This window comes from Telmatherina bonti, assembly GCF_933228915.1.
Source record: "Telmatherina bonti genome assembly, chromosome: 21".
Classification (NCBI taxonomy): Eukaryota; Metazoa; Chordata; class Actinopteri; order Atheriniformes; family Telmatherinidae; genus Telmatherina; species Telmatherina bonti.
Genome location: NC_136630.1, coordinates 19,634,511 through 19,656,813, shown reverse-complemented (window position 1 = coordinate 19,656,813; position 22,303 = coordinate 19,634,511). Strand labels below are relative to the sequence as shown.

At 39.8% G+C, this 22,303-nt stretch overlaps 1 protein-coding gene across 2 annotated transcripts in view; it reads right to left on the bottom strand.

Moving 5' to 3' along the window:
- mpp2b (MAGUK p55 scaffold protein 2b) overlaps window positions 1–22,303 on the bottom strand; it is a gene marked incomplete at both ends in the record, with an annotated part of 33,017 nt that overhangs the window by 5,335 nt on the left and 5,379 nt on the right. Inside the window, 5 exons of one of the 2 annotated variants that reach the window (XM_079261223.1) lie at window positions 1,232–1,459; window positions 3,295–3,450; window positions 3,649–3,801; window positions 10,480–10,580; window positions 18,973–19,063. In XM_079261223.1, the coding sequence (XP_079117349.1) occupies window positions 1,232–1,459; window positions 3,295–3,450; window positions 3,649–3,801; window positions 10,480–10,580; window positions 18,973–19,063 (729 nt within the window). Of the gene's footprint in view, window positions 1–1,231; window positions 1,460–3,294; window positions 3,451–3,648; window positions 3,802–10,479; window positions 10,581–18,972; window positions 19,064–22,303 lie in introns of those variants that run through there. The other variant, XM_079261224.1, reaches the window with a different exon arrangement.

Genomic DNA, 22,303 nt, shown 5'->3' with positions numbered 1-22,303 from the left:
AGACATTCTTTAAGATCTGTGACTGACAGCTGCTATTATGTGTTTTTGCTGGCTTTTATATGAGAACTGCACACTGAATTTAATGACATCCTTACGCTTGCATATCCTCTGCTTGAGCAAAACGAGCATCTTAAGAAGATATATTATTGAAATGTCTGCTGAAAGAAAAGCCAGCACTTTTTGAGCTGCATAAAAGACTGGTGAGTAATAGCACCCTCTTCTCAGGCTATAACCCTGAGAAATGGAGGGGAGTTAAATTTTCTTACATTTTAACAATTTTACAACATTCTAGGCAGGTTGAATGCTTCCATTCGGTTTTGTAGGTCTTATCAGAGAGGTGGAAATGAAGAATGTGATACTGCTTTACAACATCCCCCTTACCACTGCTCTAACAACTAAAACAACCATTGGACACTGCAGATATCTGTAATATTTATATGTTTTCTTCACTTTTTGGTTACTCACTTTTTAGCTCCAGTTTTTTTTTTCCACCCAGCAGCAAAATATGCTTTAAATTCAAATATCAAGTCTATTACAATGATCCTCACACACAACCCCTCACTGCACACATTCACTGGAGATTATGTTTTAGTATATTTTAGTCTGCTGTAAGGAATGAATTTGGGATGGCTTCTTCAAGATCCACTTGAAGAAGTGGCTCTTAGTGCTGAGACCAATCAGTCACAGAGTTGCATGCAATTCACACTCCCATCCTTTTGGTAATGCATCAGCAGACATAACTGTGTTATTCCATGTCACTTTTAAACAGGTCACATCTTCAACTTGTCCTGCTTGCTCTGAATCTTAGCAAGTTGATGCTTGTTAGTGGCATAACTTAAGCACATCTGTAGCAGAATGTTTCTATATGCTAAAAGAAAAAAAAGTAAATCTTATAGTATCTTACAGGATCTATACTATTAGTTCCAGCAGTGCCCCCATCACAAACCTGTCTTCTACCGTAACAATGACCCTGATCTTTCGGTGATGTCTCTTCATGTGTTGCCCGTTCACCGAGACATGCATAATAACAAAAACTTACAAAAACTGACAGAACTACAGACTCAGATAAATAATGTTTGGCTCAGCATCGGGGGTTACAGACAGCTGGGTGAACGCAGGGAGGAAAGGAAGTGCTACTTACTGACAGAAATGTCAGAATCCCTTTAAGCAAACGATAACTTTTTCTTTCAGTAATTATTATTGGATACATCCCTCTTTGAACTGGGCTGACCTGTCTTGGTGTGTGAGGCTCTTGGTAGCTGGGCAGGATCTTCAGCACCACGCTGCCGCTCGCTTCCTTCAGCATCTCCTGGAGCACCTTGGGGTCGTTGCCCACCTCCTTGCCATTCACCTCCTTGATGATGTCACCCACATGGAGCAGACCTTGCTGATCAATCATTCCCCCATGAAGGATTCTTGCAATAACCAGCTCGCTGCTTTCCACTCGAAAAGTCACTCCCTACACACACATATACACAGCAGCGATAATATAATCACTGGGGACTGGAAGACCGAGAAGAACGGCTTGGATAGGGCTTCCCGTACAAAGCAAATTTAAAAAAATAATGCAAATAGGAATATTTAAGTCAGAGCCAAAAATGAGCTAAATTTATCGGACAAGGAGGATTTCAGTAATATCTAAAGGCAGAGGAGGAGCATCCTGGTATAATGGTTTGAGCAAATTACATTTTAAAAATACACAATTCAAAAGTCCAAACCCCTTTCTTCAGACCCCACCCCCAGCCTCAAGGAGGATGAGGATGACCAGAGTTAGCCAAGCTCTGGCTCTCACTTCATTGCCTTTACAAGTGCTCCAAGCCTCTGAGAGCTTGTGATCTGCGCACTAAGGGGGGCACAAACAGAGGAGTTGGGAGGTTTAAAATGGGCCAGTTAAAGCTAGGGTGGGGGTAAGCTGGCTGAGAGACTTTTTTTTTTTTTTTTTTACTCTGGGTGAAGTGGTTCCTTGTCCTAATAGTAGTCTATATATTTTGTTATCACAAAGAAGAAGAAATATAGTTAGACCTCTCAGTTTACTGTAAAGCTGTAGAAACTCTGACCAATCCAAACGTCCGGACCGAAAAGGAGTTTTTCATTTCTTATATTTCGTAAGCTGCTCTCCTCCTCCCGCAGCGCATACCTGATAGCCACACCCTGCATATAAATAGTGTGTTAGGATGAAAATACAAAGTAGTGAAGAAGAAACTCGGAAGGCAAACATGGCTGAGAAAATGCAGGCAGGATTTCCCCGACCCGGCACGGTTTATTTGCCTCCTCCCGCTAAACAGCCGAGAAAGAGAAAATCGTTGGTGGAAATAGCTGTGAATAAAAAAGCCTTGGATCACGTAAGGAGCAAAACCAGAGGGGGAAGAGCCAAGACAGGGGGCCACTTTCACATCTTGCCTGCTCTCCAACATTACCTACCCCAGCTTTAAAAGGGTTTAATGTGCTTTTTTTCCCATTCCTGTCCATTCGACAGGCAACAAAACATTTTTTTTTCTTTTTGAGCATTTAATTAATCGACTGCCATTGAGGTGTGAAGGTGATTTTAAGTTCTATAGTAAAAATGCTCATGAAGGATCTCCTACACTGCCTTGAATGTGGAATCTCTCAAAGCCTTTTAGTCCAAACTTGTTCTTTGCACAACCATATTATTACAGAAGCCCAGAACAGACAAACCAAAGACCGGCTCTTAGGTGTTCCTTTTTAGTCTTTTAAATTCTTGGAGAGAGGACGTTAAAGTTTAGGTGTACCGCATGCAATCTGCAACTTCAGCACTTGATGTCACTGCATTTCCAAACACATTATGAAAACATTTCAGCTTAGATTTAGGAAATTTTTAACATGTAATGAGTCTTGTACCTTAGTTTTTCTCATTTAAAATTCCACTTGAGTTCCCTCACTTGATAAAATTTTGGAGCAGCAAGCTTGAAGTGTGACTTCAGCTGCAGTGTGAATGACTTCACACAGCTGCTACACAATTTGTGGATAGACAAGGAAGTAACAAAGCACCTCACAAAGTTGTAACTTCAATTTTTTCCCCTTGTTAATCACTAATAAGTCAGACCATACAGATAAATCACATCCATTTTGTTCTGCAAGGCAGAATAAATCTGGCATTTTTCCTCCTTTTAACACTGTTTCAAAGAGATCTCATTACACTGAGTGCATGAGCTGTACCAAAGCATACCATATATCATGCCACCCACTGAGCTGTTTTATCTGTTCACAATTTATTGTGGGGTGCAGTGTTATTGGGATGATTGCAGAGTCAGGTGCTTCAAAAAGCAGACTTACCAGGTGCTCACCCGACACTTTACGGATGCCCACCATCCGGACTGCATCTGGGGGAACAGGCTGGTTGTTGAGGGCTGCATCCATGAAAGAACAGGGGCTGGGAGGGGGAGTGTCATAGTTTTTGGATGCGACAGAATCATGCGTTTCCAGGAGGGACTGCAAGCAGAAAGGTAAATTATAAAAAGAAACCACTCATTCAGAGATAAGAGTTAAAATCATGGTACATAATAATAATAATAATCCAATGGCTGTGTTCATGTCACTATGGAGATATAGACACTGCAGGGTCCTATGTTCAGAAATGATAGCTTCAGAACCAAGAGCCTTTTTATTACAGAGCTCTGCTTTCCAAACCTGGAAGTGAGGTTCTTTCAGGATGTGGACCAGCTCCTCAGCTGCCTGGCTTATGTGTGTGAGTGGGCTGAGCTCCTTCAGGATATCCTGGACCAGCTCCACGTTGTTCTCACTCACAGCCTCAAGCTTGGGTTCCTCAAACCGCTCGTGGGCCTTGGATTTAATAAACAGAGCACAGATGTTACTCTGGCATCCCTCTCTCACTCAAAATGGATTACTCAATGAAAGACTTGGATTATACATCTTGCTTTCCACAGCTGCAGAACATAGTTATAACTTTCCATTCCATTACAGTGCCTCTTCCATGAACATATAACGCCTAGTTATAATAAAATGTTTTCTGCATTCTGCCAGCATGTTTGTTTTGATTCAATGAAGTGGTGAAAAGCATAGTAAGAAACAACAAAATCAGTAACCTTAAAGCCAAATCCAGCTGAAAAAGACAGTTTTTATGAAACAACTTAAATGTTTAAAAAATTATCAAGAAAAATAAGAACACACTGTGTGTTAAGATGTTAATAATTCATGGAACATTTATTTTTCAGTTTCTAATCCACTAACACCACGGCCAGAGGTGGACATTGTTTCTTTGTCCAGGGCCAAAGATACAAACGTTCTATCTATTCCTGTTTGTTATGTTGGACGGAGAACCCGGTGTCCAGTTTGTCTCTTCAGAGACACTAAGTAGCATCGTGAACTCCTAGTTATCTAGTTTACTGGTAAATTTACGACTATATTTTTCCAGAATGCACATTGGTAAAGATAAACATTATGGTAAAAAAAAAAACCAACAACAACAACAACAAAAAAACCCACAAACTGGGGTCAAATTTTCATTTGAGACATTGAGAAATTTGATTGTTGGGATAACTGTAACTCTGAAGTCTAACTTTAGTTTAGGAGGAAAAACAGTTTGCTAAGAATAATAATGTTTATTTCTTACTTTACTATCCATTAGACAAAACCCCCTGTTTGACTGTAAAAGCTCAAAAGGGAAGATTTCTACTGTAATACCATGGAGGAATCATCAGAAGAAAAAAAAACTGTTTTACATTTTACTATGAAATTCAGAATCAGACATTTGAAAGTTAATAGATATGTAAACCAAGGATAATGATCCTAAACACACTAAATCTATTTAAGAGGTGGAAGTTAAATGTTTTTCCATGAACATCACAATCAAATGAAGCATCAATAAAGACTTTTTTTAACAAAAGGAAATGATAAAAAAAAAAAAAAAAAAAAAAATCTAAAAAGTGACCAAACAACTCCAAAAATCTCTTACAAGCTCACCTGTCACTCAGTGAGACATTCACACTGACAGAAATTAGGACCAGATGTACATTTTCACCACAATTTTAATACATTTTATAACATGTCATTTTGTAAATAACTATCTTTCTTTGGCGAGAGAGTCTTATGGTGTTATCTGATAGGCTGTCTAAGCCAGTTGCTGCTTACAGAACTTAACTTGTAGATTCAGTCATTTAGAGACACGCGATTGGCAACAGCACATCAAGCAGTGCACTTGAAAATTTGCATTGTCAGGCAGTCCTTTGGAGGATCTGTCTGCTGGGACACACTGCTATTTTGGCAGACACAATGTTTGTTTGCTGTGGAAGAGGGGAAGAATCCCTGCTGAGAAACAGGATACAATGTGCATGCACACACCCACAAGCGCATACACAAATAAACAGATTCTCTGTCTAACACAAAACATCCACTGGAAGAACTGCATATTGTGGTATAATAATAACTAATTCATTGTCAGTGAAAGTTGCACCTAACAGCCACTTTATTATGTACATCTGTTCAATTGCTTGTTAACACAAATAGTTGATCAGCCAAACACAACTCACTAATTTATTCATGTGGCCATGGGCAAGATGACTTACTGAAGTTCAAACCAAGCGTCAGAAAGGGGAATGAAATGACTTGGTGTCAGTGCGACACAGGCTGGTCTGAGTATCACAAACTGCTGATCTACTGGGATTTTCACACACAAACCACCTCCAGAGAGAATGGTCTGAAAAAAAGAGAGAATATCCAGCAAACAGCAGTGGTCTGGTCTAAAATGATGGCAGAAATCAGAAGAGAACAGACAGTCTGATTGAAGGAGATAGCAAGCCAAGAGTAACACTAATAACGACTGATTACCAACAAGGTTGGCAGGACAATATCTCTGAACCCACAACAGTTTGAGATGATGAGTCGATGGGGTACAGCAACAGAATACCGCACCAGGTGTCACTACTGTCAGATAAGAAGTGAAAACTGAGGCCACAAACTCACCAAAATGTGACAATAGAAGAGTGGAAAAACATTGCCTGGTCTGATGAATCCTCAGAATTTGGCTTAGAAAATATAAAAGCATGGATCCATTCTGCCAGTTCGAACTAAAGGTGGTGTAACAGGATATTTACTTGGTACACTTTGGGACCCTTAGTACCAACAGAATATTGTTTAAAGGCCACAGTATAAATAATAAAGTGACCAGTGAGTGTATATCCACAGGGTCTAAAACACACTCTTCAGTCCTGTTCAGCAATGACCCTGAAAGGAGTTTATCTTCCTCTTCCAACTCTTTACAGAGGCGTTTCAGGAATGACAGACAATAATTTTTGCTTTTCTATAGGTAAAAATCTCATTTTGCTTCCGTCATATCATATTTGATAAGTTTTATCTGGTTCATTGCACATGTTTTTCTCTCTCTGTCTTTTTATTTAATTTTCTTTTTATTTTTTCCACTATGTCTTGTTCGGCATCAAAGCAACAGAAGGATGATCTGGCTGATGTGTTCTGCAAAGCAAATTTGCTTTGCCAAGAGGAGCTTTATCGATATAATGATCTTCTTGAAAATCTGAATTTTTATTTGTTTATTTTGAACACTACTGCCTACTATATTCATCCCTTCGTCACACAGTATTAGCCATCACTATCCAACTGACTAATAAAGAAAAACCACTGAAATATGCAGAGGTAGAAGAAGGCTTTTCTGGCTTTAATCAGATGCACAAAGATCTTCACCAGCATCAGCATATTTTTTCAGGTACCCACCCTAACACAAGACATTAAAACTTTTTTTTAAATTAAGCTTGCAGCTCTGTGATGCTCTCTACAGAATGCATTTCTACATGATTTTTATATTTCCAACCAAATATCAAAAGCTTCTGGGAAATGGGAAGATAAGTGACAGCGTTTAACTGCTTGGCAGACGTTCTTGTAATTGTTTTGCATTATTTACTCTTTACAGAACCACTGGAGTCTTTCTTCTTCTTCTCCTTCTTTTTTTTTTTCTTAAATAGTTTAATAGCTGAAATTGCCAAAAAAGAAAGTGTCAGGTCATTAAGTTGCTTTAATTGCCTCAGATTGATTTGTTGGATGTAGAGCCAAAAACTGAGTCAGTGCAACAGTCATAATGCCTGGAAGCCGTTTTTAAATTCAGCCGGCTCTGTTGATATCTGCTCACTTACTATCTGCTAATTGCTCTGATTCATGGCAGAATTGTGGGTTGTGCTAATTGCATTCTTCTATATTAATCAACAGTAATCATTGAAGCCATCATGCCATGTGAGGACCATTGTTTTGATGTAAGCATCATCTTTGCCTCCCTACACATTAAGTGTGAGCTTGTTAAGTGTTCATAGATCCACTACAGGGTCAAGGGAAACTATCATCTTGGAAAGCCTTTTTATACCCTTCAGCAAGGCGGAATCAGCAGATGAATCTTTTATGAGAATTCTCATCAATACACTGTACCACTGAGCAATCTCCCAGACATACAAACACTCTTGGCATGTTTTTTATACAGCTGCTCGCACACATACATGAGCAGGTTATTTTTTCTGCAGGGGAAATATTTAATTGATCTACAGTCAAAGAAAGCAGAAGCTAGAGGAGATGGAATGGAAGGGAGTCTAGAAAGAGAGATGGAGATGCAGAGGAGCAGCAGAGGTTTTGTATTCAGCAGCACAGGAGGCATCTCATGCAGTGCTGCCTACAACTCCCAGTAGAGGGTTCATGCTAATACTTTCTGAACAGAACTGCGTCTACACAGCGGAATAATACTGCACAGTATGTACCCCTGACGCTGTGCAAGTCTCACAGCAATGCATCATGGGTTTAACAAATTCCATTTCAGTGCACAGTCTGTGCAGTGTCGGAAGGAATAAATGTGCTCCCTAATTAATGACTGTTGACACCTGAAAGAAAAGAAAAGAAAAAAACCTTTTGGTATATGGTGGGAACATTACTTTTTCCCTGAACACACACTTTAGCAGAGTACTTTTTCCTGTTCTTGCTGTTGCTCTGAACAAATCCGCGTCTTAAAAGGCATGAGAGACTGCTGCGCTTTTGGCAAAAAAAAGGGAAGATGTTGACAATACGAAAAAAAAAAAAAAAAGACAAAAACATAAGATGTAGTGGGAAGAAACTCTGACAAGGCTGTCTCCCTCTAAGCACTTTCACTCTACTCCTTCACTTCAAAAAGCTGTCGTCTATGACAACAGCAACACTATCCTTCGGGTAAATATGAAGATTGCTTTCACCTGAAGGACTTCACATTAGAACTCAAGACTACATCAAAATCTTTTCCTCCATGCAGGAAGTGTACTTGTCTAAAATTTTGAAGACATCCACTTGATAGTTTTAACAATCTGATAAACAAGGTAGTTTCCACTGTGACCGTTAGACACGTTACTATTTTGAGCAATATTTGCTTAATAACATAGGAACAGCTCAGAGATAACAGAAGCATCATCTGCTCAAACAATGGACCTATATGGAATAAAAATCCAAGCATACACTGCATTTACACATTAGTGTTTTACAGAGACTGTTATGGTCTGGTGACCTGTCCCCCCTCCTCTCTCTCGCCTGAGGATTGCTGAGATAGGCTCCAGCTTCCCTGCAACCCTGAATTGGACTAATCGGTATGGAAAATGAATGAATAAACATTTCAAAGAGATTACCACTAAAATGTTGTTTGCACAAACTGTATTGTTGTTAGATATTTACATAGTCGCTGAGAAGAACACAAAACTCTAATCACATCTGTATTCTGTTGGATAAAACCGTGATGTCCTTTCATCAGGACAAGCTTTCTGGGCAACTTCCTGCACAAGTGACACATGGATTTGAAAATGAATCTTATTATTCTTATCTTCTGACTATAGATGTAATAAACTTTAAGGCATATGGGGTTCCACTTTTCTTTTCTGCCACTGTTGAATCTTCATGGGCAATAATTAGGGCAGGCAGATGAGTACCTGTTGTATGTAGGGGAGGCTCTAGTGAGTTATTCACAGAGCAGAAGACAGCTGTGCTAACTAAATTCATTATTAAAATTCTCAGTGGAAAAATACATCAAAACACTCTCAAAATTTCAAACCAGCCTGAAGAATAATCAACAAAGAACCTCATAAATTAACTTAAGATGCTCATCTAAAGCATTCGCAGCTTTACTAAAAGAAAAGATGGAAAGAACGAATGGATGAGTTATTTATTCATTCCTCTTTGATTGTGGGGATCTCTGCCTCAGCTGAACTTGCCACTTGTCAAACGTGTCTTGGATAAATTTGCTGCTCTCGATTTGCTCTGACTAGTTATAAAATATGTCACTTGTTAGAAAGACTGACAGGTGGGAAACAACGGAAATGTTAAATCTTAAAAAAGGAAAAGGAAAAAGTGGGCATTTGCTGCACGCTGTTAAATACTTAAACATCCAACCTGTGTGCTCACAGGAAGCCTGCTGGTTCGAGGCAACAACAGTAGTTACAGGACGTAGGTGTGTATTGTCAGATTTGTGAAACACCGCAAACATGAGCAGTTCTGTCTGTCAGATATATTTATTGTTTAACCTCAACTGTTGATCGCGACTCGTCTGGAAGATAATGATCTGATGGGGAGAGTTTGGCCTCTTCTGTCCCCAGATAGACGTCCTGAACAAATCCCACACTGTATTTGTGTTTGTTCTGCTTCAAACCCCTACGGAAGGCTGTAAACTTTATATACATAACTAAGCAGCTACATTTGAGTATGTACCCCTGTCTTTTTTTGGGAAGAATTTTCCTGCAGGAAAATTGGCGTATCGAATTAGCATTTTCAATTTGTGAGAACACAATGAAGCAAGTACAGCGAAATGGAAAAGTCATTGCACTCAACAAATTTAAGCTTCCCTGTGGGATAATTATTGCAGGATGAAATTTAAATTTCAAATGTAATGAAGGGTGTGAAAAGTTTTTGTTTTGCAGCATCATTCCAATAAAGCCGCTCGTATTTCACTTTTAGTGCCGCATGTACATAAAAACAACCATACTCACATAAAATCTACACAAGATTTAAGGCCTTTAATCTTCATTCGTGCTGCAACGCAGTGTGTCACCGACAGCTAAAGTGCTGAGTTTTAAAGAGATGCTACTTCCACACGTATCACCTAACTCCATATGGAAGCAGCAACAGCAGCTCCTTCAGCAGGACAACTTGTCACATCACGTCACAAAAACTGCTCAGGAGCGGGAACACAACAATGTTAATTCAATTTATTCAGGTTGAAAATGAATAATTCGCAGGCAGAATTCCCTAAGAAATAAATCAGCCTGCAAACTCCCCATTAAGACTGAGCATCTGAAGGAAACCAGACTCACAAGAGCCAAAGAATCAGCATCATAGTCAGTGTTGAGGCTTGTAGCTGTCACCAGCATATGCTGAATCATTTGGGGTTTAAAGTTTGCCATAAAAGCAGACATTCTTTCTCACGGGTGTCAACATTAATTTGGCATGTATGTCCTGGATGGATTTCAGCATACATTTATCCATGTACACGGTTCTCACCACTGGGCTCTCCATGATACCCTTCAGGAAGATGAGATCCAGGTCATTAGCAGTCGTAGAGCTGGTGCTGTCACTCAGTGTGTCCAAGGTCTGATGCATGGCTACACACAGGAAAAACAGAGAAAAAAAAAATTATTTTACAGAGCTTCCTGTTCTCCATTTTGCATTAGGACGAGACTGAGCTTACCTGAAGGAGAGAATAAGGGGAGGACAGAGTGAATACATTAACAGGCAGGACTAAGAGAAGGCTGGAGGGAGAAGGGAGACAAGATGGGAAGTACCCCACATCCTCTCCCGAGCAATTTCACCCCTGTCAGTCACTTTGCTCATAAGTCTGTCAGATGAGGCTGTATCTTTCTCCCACAACTCCCAACTTCCTCCCCGTCTCCTACGCACATGTTCACAGGCACACACCAACATAAAAACAACACAGCTGCTAAAGTTTTAGAGGAAATGGATTATTTTTACAGTATGTATGCTCCCACCCAACCACACTGCACTGTTTTCAGAGCTGGATTGCATTATTTTAATGTCTAAGTGGACAGACTCATAAGGCTGTGCATGCAGCCTTATTTACCTTAAACAGTGGAGTCACTTCAAACTCATTACTCAAAAAGACGGACAGTCAATCAGAAGATCCAAGGGGGTGTAAACAATTCAGTGAAGATCAGAGAGGGGTCTGCCTGGCCTCAAAGTATCTCTACAGAATTGGAATATAAACAATTATTACGATACCAAACACACAGAAATCAGCTACAAGCAAGATTGATCAGCAGCAGACATGTCAGAAGGTTTTCCTGCAGTCAAACAGTCATCTGCTGTAACTTCCTTTACAGACATTTAGTTCTTTGTTGTCTGAGCTAAAAATACAACACTGTTAATATTCATGAGACCGACTTCATACTTCTCATCTCCTTAAAAGGTCAAATAGAACATGAAGACTGCTGGTCCAATTAAAGAACTTCTAATTAATCTTGCTTTCCACGACTGAGTACCGATTTTACTTTCTGTGAATGAATTTTAACCACATTTTCTATATATTAAACCTTCAAAAAGTATGTGAAGAAGCGTATTTTCCTTGGTATACTAAATGACTGACCCACTATATAATAAGAATATACAAAATCACTTAAGTAGTTTGTCACTGCTGAAAAAAATAAAAGCATTATGGGCAGCATTTACAGATGTACTTGCAGCCTGATTTTTGTCTCTCTTTTTTTTTTTTAATAAATCTATAAATAGCAAACTCTACAACAGCATAAACATTACAAAAAAAAAAAGTTTTCAGTGATCTAAAAGCGTTACTTATTAGAAGAGCTTGTATTTGTCTCATTTACCCAGAAGATCTGATTTCATATAACAGTTTTAATCTATGTGTTGCCTGAAGCTGCTTTACACACATCACAATATCAGTTTGTGGAGCAAAACTGTCTCAAAGTCACACAGCAAATTGTCCCTCGTGCCCTTGCATGACAGTTTTTAATCATCAAATCTCAAGTGAAAATGCAGAATAACTCAAAAGTGGATAAACTGTAAAAAGGTTTTGACAAGAAAAAACATTTTGTGGAAACCAAATAAAGAATCATCCTTTTATTTTGAGGCAGATAAAATGATCAACTACTTTCAGCATGTCAAAAAACTGAGTCTATCTCGTCTGTGGAAGCAGAACCAAATGGGTGCACGATCATCACGCTATCACCACTGCTGTAATGCACCAGAGTTTGGTGCCAGTCAGAGCTCCCTCAGCTGCCTGCAGTGCTCAGAATGATGCAGCTAGGCTCTTTACTGGGTCTGAAAAGCTTTAACACTTCACTCCAGTGCTTGTCTCCCAGCAGACAGGAACTGCAAACAGTTCCCAGGTCACAGTTTGTGACAAAGAGAGATTGTACCGTTTCCATTAGAACCAACTGCCCACTAAACTCAGGAACAACAATTTGCAGATATTTCCCATGTTGATTTCAAAGCTTGCTCTGTGTGAAAAGGTGAACGCTTTGGCAGGGTTTGGTACAATTATGTATCATCAAGCCCCTGAAGAAAAATGAGCTAATTTCCACTTATGTGGTATTTTAAGCAATTCGGTGCAGAAAAGCCAGCAGTCCTGATCTTTCTAATCACATGGGAAAGAGACAAAAGGAAAGAAAATCATAAAGGGGCCAGAGTAAGCCCACCTCAGTAATGACAGGGTTCATTCATCCTCTTTTATAATGTGATAAGTAAATGGATGAAAAAATCCAAACCGAAGTCTTGCTTTCCCTCCAACTACAGCTCTGCTCTGACTGAGGAATTCCTAGATTTACTGCATACCTGGCAGAGAATACCAGACCAGCACGTTTGCTTTAAAATCCAGCATAATTGTCTTTAGTCACCCAAACTGTTGCCACAATATAGTGCTTGTCTCTACTTCACAAAGACATGTGTGGTAAAAGAAAGAGCTGAAGAAGAAGTGCTTAATTTTTTATGTTTTAGCAAGACTACGCAAAAAAAACTACACTGTGTGCTGAAAAAGAAAAAGTCATTCAATTACGATGTAGATCGGGATCCGTTTAGGTAAAATTGCGAGACGCATCATGGAAGAGGAAGTGCTTATGATTCTTATTTCAATTTCCCCCTTACATGCTCAGGCTTGGTGTACTCACATATCAGCCCAAACAATTATGTTAAAACCCAACGCTGCCTCATACATGACATCAGGAGATGGAGGTGGGCTTGTACTTAAAGACAGGAGCATAGAAACGACTGGAGAGTAATATCTCTTCCAGAAGTAAGCATAACTGAGTCAATCTATTATTCATAGATTATGAAAGACCTAGCTTGTCCTTCTGCTAAGATCTTTCTGTACATGCATCTGTAAATGGTTGTTATTTCAGCTGAAATAACAGAGGTCTGTACACACAGGTGAGAAGTTCAGGCTGAAGGTATCAGAGTACACCAAAGTGTTTACTTGCTTCTTTTTAAACTGCAGTTTTGTTTGGCAAATAACTTCCTCTTTAGCATTCAGGTAGAAGATCTTGTCTTGCGTGGTGTTGCTGTCAAAGTATTCCTGCACCGCAGAAACTTCTCATATCACTGCACAGAAAAAGCCAAACTGCCTTTTTTTTTTTTTTTAATTTTTCTTTTCTTTTCTGCATCACTGACAGTCTTTATCTCTCCTCTGCTCGTAACTCATATCTGCCCCGAAGTTATGTTTGCATCTTAATATACTTAAGCTTTTTCATCCACTTTGCTTTTTACAAGTGAGACAAAAGTCATTTTTCACTTGACTGGATCTCAATTGCCCTCACCTCAGCGTGCAACTTGATACCGTTTGAGCACTTTAACTCAGCAGGTGTGAGTTTAAAAGGACAAAACGGTGTGACGCAGGTGTGTGGACTTATATGTGCGTCAGCCGCGCCGTATAACCTTGTTCATTGAACAGACACAGGAATTTGAGACTAAGATGGAGCGTGAAAATGTGGCATTTACGAAAGAAAACATCTAGAGAAAAACCTTCAGGTGCTTCTTCAGCTATGATGTCCGCAGTCTTTTCAATACGCTGCCTTCCTGCATCACATCTCAACAAAGAGCAGAACAACCATCTCTCTGCCATGGCGACAGCATGGAATCACACAGCAGCCAAATTAAAGGTGCTCTTGTCCAAGTCTCGTTTGAGTGCCCATTTGCCACCAAGGAGGCTTATGATTAAACTCAATGTCAAAGTGGCAACCAAACAATCGGAGATTTTATTGTTTGTGGTTCAAGCACAGTGGGGTAAACAAAGCTCTTAGCCAGCACTTAGTGAAGCTTGTTCTGTTGCTACGGAGCAGCAGTTGGGTAAACAAGGAGAGGATGCACAGAGGAGCCAAGGGGGGGGGTGGAACATGAGGAAAAGTGATATGGGAGAAGAGGTTGTGTTGTTGTCTCTCCATGTCAAATCCTCAGGGGGAGGCCTTGTACACACAGAAGACTTGCTCTACTCCAGTTTTGGGGAGAACAGCCTGCTCTGGTGAAAGTATTTATGACGAACAAACTGAAATCGCAGACTGACATTAAGCTCCATCACATGGAGCTATAGTTCATTTAGGTCTGCTTTTACCACAAGATGCTGCTCTGCATTCTTGTGAGTTTAATCCATCATCCCCTCAGCATTTACCCCAACATCATATTTCCACCTGGAATCAACATGCAGCCTGAGGATACATTCACAAATGACACTTCATACTAGCCATCACCGTTACACTTGCATACATTTTCAGAGACAACTTGCGATTAGACTCCTCATATCAGTTCTACATGCAAATAGGCTACAGAACGCAACGTCAGCTACTCGCACAGCTCCACTAACACTCCTGCAAAATGCTTACTTACAATCAGATGTGACAATAGAGATTTGTTTTGTTGTTGTAAAGTAGCTGCAATATGAGATAGAAGAAGAAGAAGACAGATTTATGATGGTGGAGAGCTCTGTTTGAGCAGGTTAGATGACAGTATGGACCATCTATGTGCAGGAATGTTAACTAAACGCAATGAAAACTTATTCACAAATAAAAAAAATAAATAAATAAAAGAATGTATAAACCCGCTAACATTAAGTGTGAGATCCATGTATGATCTGTTCATGTCATGTAATCTGCAGCACCATCTCCATTCACCCTCCCTCCTCTGGTTACTTTAATATAAGAGTTAGGCCAAATGTAGCCTGAGTGATCAGAAAACTTGAGACATTTCAAATATGTAATAAGAGTTGTTGAGCCAACTTGGAATACACAAAACCTTTGTGTGCAGGAGCTGTTAGATAACTTCACCCAGAAAAGAAATGACACTTCGAGTACAGCCGACATTAAACGCAACAAGCACAACACACAACAGTCAGGTTTTTTTTTTCCAAGTTAAACTGTGAAAAGCCGGTGAGGTGAATCCTGAATTAAACTTTGGGAAGACTAGAATAAGGGGGTAGATTTGGAAATTGTCTATATTATTGCTTCCATAAGGCTACTGAGGAAGAAACATTAAAAATACATCTTTATTTATTTATTGTGATATTCGAAGAACCTGTGGCATTTTCTGGGTGAAAGGTACAGAGTAATCAGTATTAACAGAAATCTTTCTCAAAGCGTGCAGTTTTATTTCCGTCTACATTCAAAAGCTTTTTTTAATGTGTGTGTTTTTCTTTTTTTTTTCTTACATCATTATTTAATTTTCAGAACATTTCTCCTATAAATATGGTGAAAACTGATTTTAAGCTCTGGCTGTTGACCATACTTCTTGATTTTTTTAAATTAATTAGAAGAGTTATTCAAACTCATCTTTGTAAAAAGCATTTCAATATTATGTCAACAAGATGAAGTCAGACCTTTTTAGTTAATAGATAATTTTGCACTTTGGAAATGTATACCATTTACAATACCAGTAATACTCAGAAATGAAGAGTTTTCACAATTATTATGAACAAAAGCTGAAAATCTTCAGATGCCTGATTTACTCTGTAAAAACAGGCCTGTTTCTTTAGAAACCCATCTTTGCAACATTGTTGGGTCTTACTGGCTTTATTTCACTGGAACTCTTCAAATGACAGAAAACAGCTGAGTTTAACCATGAAACTGCTAAAAGATGCTTTACAACAGACAGACTCTGCAACTCAACAGGCATCATTAAACACTTTGACGCTGCTGTTGGATTCATTCAGGCTCCAGCTCTCCAGAAAAAGATAATTGCAATCAATCCCTCAGGTGGCAAAAGATTAATGTTTAAGACGGTGGAGAAGAATGATGCTGGAATGGCCCTTTTCCGCCGAGGTGTGTGCCACAACCAATGAATCATTTATGACTGAAGTATATGATTAATTTGCCCTCCAGCGAGGAGATTCACAATTCTTTCCAACCTAAAGCACTTGTAAAGTGTAATCAGCCTTCTCCACAAAATCAGACGTCAACACAGCGCATTGAGGGAACAACAAATGAAACGAGGAAGCTGCTCTGGTATGCTGCATTCTGAATTATTAAATCAATACCCTCCTCATGAAGTGTCACTGAAAACACAGGCGCGCTTATCATGTTAAGTATGTGTGGGCACATGCTGTGGAACAAACTTCAAGTGGCCACTCTGTGAGTGTGTGCCAGTGTGTGTGTGTATGTGTGAGCTGCTTGTTCAGACTTGACCTTCTCAGTACATTTTATCTGGTGAGCATGAATATATAAGCTTTGCAGAAATCATCTGCAGCACAAAGCACATTTAAGCACAAGGAATTTAATATTAAATCTGCTCAGGTTGTGGTTGGGTGGTGCAGATGCAACGTAATGCTTTAAATGAGACTGTTTTTGTACAAATAATTCTGGAGCCACACAATGCTCACAAAGGGAGGGTGCAAGTCCTGGATAGACAGTCAGCAGGACAAGTGACATTTAAGCTTCTGCGCTAATACTTGCTCCAACATTTCCACAGAACAGATGCAGGCTGGATCACTTTGTTTAAAAAACAGGAAGCTGAAACTTCGAAAATGCAGGTTTTATCTGTTTCCCAGACGCAACACATCTTATTCAAACAACATGAATCCAACAGCTTGTTGTCAAGTTTTGCATAGTGACACATTCATCTGAATCAGATGTGTTGAAGCAGAGAATCACCTAAAACTGGTTAGACAGCAGGCTTCGAGGAACATGATCTATGACAATGACACACACTATAATTCTGCCCTTTAAAAGCCAAGCCATCAGGATGTTGTGTTGTTGTGTAGATGCAAAATGCACATGCAGATCTATTGGCTAAAACTTGGATCAGCTGATATTTGATGAGACACACTGCATAGATATTATTCAGAATGCTTATTTTGTCGTTGACCTGGTATAAAGGATACAAATGAAATTACATCATCAGTAATCAGCCAAATTGTCATCTGCAACATCTGTATCAGCAAAAATTCTCTGAATTCTGTTGTGTCATAGGGGGTGAAATTTAATGATGGTAAAAAAAAAAAAAAAAGGTTGAATGTTTTGTGTGTATATGTGTGTGTTGTTTCAGGCCAAAATTATTTCATTTTCCAATTTCAACCAAAACCACTGTTTGTGGGCACTTTCATGTGGATCCCATTTGCAGAGACTTGCATCCTGATGAAGGTCACCACTGGAGACAACATTTGTAACATTTGTTGACATTTTGCAAATGAACAACGGCTACATTTTCACCTCATCCTCGTTGACCCGGACAGGGACAAGAGAAACAAGTCGACCCCCTAAAGTTGCCTTAAAGAGGCAAAAGTGAACTTAAACTGCACCCATTCTCCATCCAGCAGGTAAATGAAGGAACAAATGGAGCTCATCGGGGTGCGATACGGACCACATAACTGTCAATGTTGCCACATTATCCAATACTCTCAGCCTGAACAAAATTAAATTGTCTTATTCCTATGAAACCCAGCGATTATCTTTGACAGTCTATTCCCACCAACGCCGTGTACTCAATGATCCATCATATGTGTTTGAACACAGCTTCATTAGGAGCAGACAGGCTACGCGTGGCTCGGCAAACACATGAAGAAGAGGTGAAAGCAAGAAGGCTGTGAGTTTGACACTTTCAAGCCTGCTGTCTCTAATCAGAACACTGCTGCATATGAATGACCCCCTCTACTTACTCCCCATGAATCTACAATGCACTAGAGGTCTGCCTCTCTCTCCGTCTCCATCCTACACCAGCACCCACACACACTCATGTGCCCTGAACTGGCAGACAGGACGCTTTGACAGAAAATGTGATTCATTATGGCTGTCACCGCTGTCCTGTCAAGCTACATTACAGAGGAGAGGATATCTTGCAACACACTATATTATGTGACACAGTGGGCTTGGCAGTGATGTAATGATGTTTCAAACGCCGTCTCATTTAACATGACACCATAAAATTGTTGTTTTGATTCAACCCCCCCTCCCCTGGCATCAAAATGTTTTTTTTTTTTGGTATACACAAAGTTAGCATCCCATGCATGGCTTTAAATCACTAGTGTGAAAGACTGAAGTATGCAACTCTATCCAATATTGATGAAATGCATCAATTATGAATGGGATGTATGGTGGTTCCCATGCTGAGAGCAAACATTATGCAGGCATCATCATTCAGGACAACAAATACAGGCTTGCTTTACAAACAATCCACCTCTTACAATAACTCCTCCCTTTTTTTTTTTTAATCTCAGTTTATCTAAACACACTCTTCTCTTATCAGGCTTTCTTTGTAAAGCAAATAAAGGCTAAATAGCTGCTTCTCTTTCAGAATATCATGCCTTTAATATTGTAAGTCAGCCTGCTTTATTTTTACACTGGCCTTACTGTTTTTATAGTGAGCTGCTTCAGATTCCAGCACATCACACACAGCCCTAGGTCCTAATCTGTCTCTGCTCATCTCCATCACACCAGTGCATCAGCTGCAGGTGCAATGCAAATATAAAACAACAAGCAAACCAATAAGCACAGTGCAGCATGAAAAATCTTCCTTTTAACACCAGTTTCAGCTTCCAAATGTTCTTACCTTCTTCCCCCAGCTTGACATCCAGGTCGTCCAAGGAGTTGGCTGAGTCCCCCTCCTCCAGAGAGAGCTTTCCAAACAGGCTGCCAGCCATGCCAAACAACACCTCGCAACGGGGAACACACTCTCAGAAACACACCCAGCCCTGTATCAGAGGCAGTCTGAGAGATCTCCTCGCCCTATCTTTCACCGATTCTCTCCTCTTTCTGCCAAAACAGCTCCCCGTTCTCTCCTCCCTTTCCACCTGCTCTTGATGTGAATGTGCAGAGGCTACGCCTGGCTGAGCGCCTCCTCCTCTGCATGAATGAAAGGAGACGAGCGAGGTGCAGGAGTAAAGAAAAGGAGGTGGGGGAAGTGGGGAAGAAAGAAAGGGAGGGAGGTATGATGCCTTCTCTGGGAGGAGGCAAGGAGCTTTTTTTTTTTTTTCCTCTTGCACGGGTCAACTTGGGAAAAGCGCAGGAGAGGGTTGGCTTATCGCAGGGGGGGGGAGCAAAGTTACCGTCTTTTATTACAAATATTAAAAGTTATTTTCACACTGAATTAAAGAAATATTACAGTTTGTTTTGGTTTTCTTTTTTTTTTTTATTTGTCTTCACTTGGAAAGGGGGCAATCTGCATTCAATTCCACATAAAACCAGTCCGGTGTATTTCTGGAGGTTTTCCTGCCCCAGCACTTATTGACAAAGATGACTAGCGGAGTGCAGATACTGTTATGCAGCACTGCAGGCAAACACAAGGCCTCTCTGATGAACTGTGCCACCCTCCTAAAAAAGCAGCAGGTGAGCGATCAGTAAATAGCTGCTGACAAAGGAAAAAGTGACCTTTGCCTATTGCTGCTCTCTGAGTGCAATATCATGTTTACATCACTTCCAACCCAAACGTGGAAGATGAACCGAAGGCAACAAGTTGATCTTACAATCTGTTTCACAAAAAGGTTTTCTGTTCAGTCTGAAAGATGCTCAAATAAACAGTGCTTATTGAAAAATCTATATTTATGCTTTTTTGTTTATGAGCTGATGGAATTTACATCAGAGCTACTGAGATAAAAAAAAAAAAAAAAAAAAAAAGAATACTGGACTGTTTCAAACATAAACTGAGGTTTCTCTGCAAATCTGCTGAAAATATTGTTTTTTAATCTAAAAAGACATGAACTGACATGAAGACATAGTTTACTGCATGTTACTAAAAATGCCAGTCGTCAATTCTCAGACATTGTGTACAAATCAGGACTGTGACTGACTGACGGCTCACTTCATGCACATCTTGACGGAACTCTTTCTTTTCCTCTTTCCAGAAGCTGACTGCAGCAATTTATTATCCCATGATAAAATTGTTAAAGGCTCTTAGTTCTCGATTTAGCACTGTTTAAAAATGCCAAGACCGATTTCCCAGACGTCTGGTCATGCTGGTTTGTTCCTTTAGGTCTCTGTTCTCAGCGCTGAGTGAAGAGGAAGTACAAAGATGAATGGCTAAGTGCCAGTGTTAGTCTAATGCAGGCAAACTTTTGGACCTGATACAAGAAATATAACTAACGCCTAAATATCGCTTACTTTTATAATCAATGTTATATCAAACAGTGTGATTCTAAATTTGACTTGGATTCCAGCAGTCCTGCCTAAATGTTGGCTCAGGATGGAATGCCTTATGTTGGACAAAAACAAGCCCATATTATCATCATGGGACTGGGTTTATAAACCAGTTTGTTGCAGATGGTCTCAAAGCAGCAGTCTATGCAGAACAGAGAAATGAATATTCCTTTGGCTAGCCAGTCTGTTTGAAAGAAAATTAACTACCTCCATCCAACATTCATATTTGAAATCAGTTTAACTTGGAAAAAAAAAAAGTGATAGACCCTTAAGACACTGACTGTCAAGTGTGCATTTGTATGGGAGTCATACATGTTTGTGCAAACAGCTGTGTTCAGAGCAGGTTAAATATCCATTTGTGCAGAAGTTGTTGGGGAAAATTGTTATGAGTTTGGTTTGTATTAAGTATTAGACATATATGCATTGATTTGCTGTGATCCTGCTGTGTTTTGTGTCTATGCACAAAGCTTTCTTTAAGTTATATGATCCTTGTCTGGAATGTGCAGACAAAGTCTGAGACAGGAAGAGTTTCCTGCAGGGCATCTGTTTTTGTCAACTGCTTGGTTGACCAGTTGTCTAAAGGTTAGAGGTTAAAGGTAATAAAGTAATATAGTGAGTGATTGATGCTTAGTGAGTTCAGTTTAGTCTTAAATAAGAGATAATGATTGTTTCATATGGTCTGCCCAGCAACTAGGAGGAGTTAAGCATGGTTTATAATCGGGTGTTACTTCAGCATCTGCAGAGAGAGTTCTCTCTCCAAGCTCCAGCGTGTGCTTGTATTAGTTTATAATAAAATGTTCATTGTAAGAAGACAGTTGACTCTTAGATGTATTACAACTTCTCAAGACCAGAGTATTTTCCACCACAGTTTTTGGGGGCTCGTCCGGGATCCTGCGTCAGTCCGCCCAGGTTGGTGATAGACGGGTTGGCCACCTGAATCCACAGATTCATCCTAAGAACCTCAATTAGAGAATTTCAGAGGACAGGACGTCTTTCTCCCACCCGTGGTCGACTACGCCAGGACTCCTTCTGAACCAGTGTGAAAAGGCAATGGTGAGAAGTGTTATTCTAAATTTACATTAATTTTCAGACTCAAACTGGAGTCAAACATTACTAGAAATTTATCACAAATTAATAATCAATATCTTAATTAATAATCACAATATTTTTCTGTTTTGTGGTCAATTGTCTTCATTATTCTCATTGTGACAGGGATTCTCCTCCTCACCTCCTCATCGAAAGAGTAACTCAAAGGATAAGAGAATAACTTAAGACGAGATCAGGTTGACGTCATAAATAAAATCCTGTGAGTTTAAGTTAAGTTTAAGTTAAAGTTTAAGTTAAAAATCGTGAGTAACAAGACCAAGTCGTAAGTGCTGTGAGCTAGACGTAGCAAGACCAGACCAGTAAATCTTGTGAGTTACAAGACCGAGACCAGTAAATTAGTCAGTAAGTCCTGTGAGCTCGAGAAGCAAGACCAGGCCAACCTTGAGTTAGAAGACTGAGAGGAAAGCCATCTTGAGTGAGGAGGAACAGAGAAGAAACTGTGTGGGCTGGTTTCTGGAGACATTGAGAATTTTGCCTGATAATTCTACAAAGGTGTGGGATTGACCCTCTGTGTACATCCGCTGCAAACAGAACTAGTTCCTTTGCAGTAGGAGGTTGATGTACAGCACCATTAAGAAGTTGAAATCTCTGTCTTCATGTGAGGGGAAACTGGGGTGGTTGTGTAAAATTTCCTGTGTTAA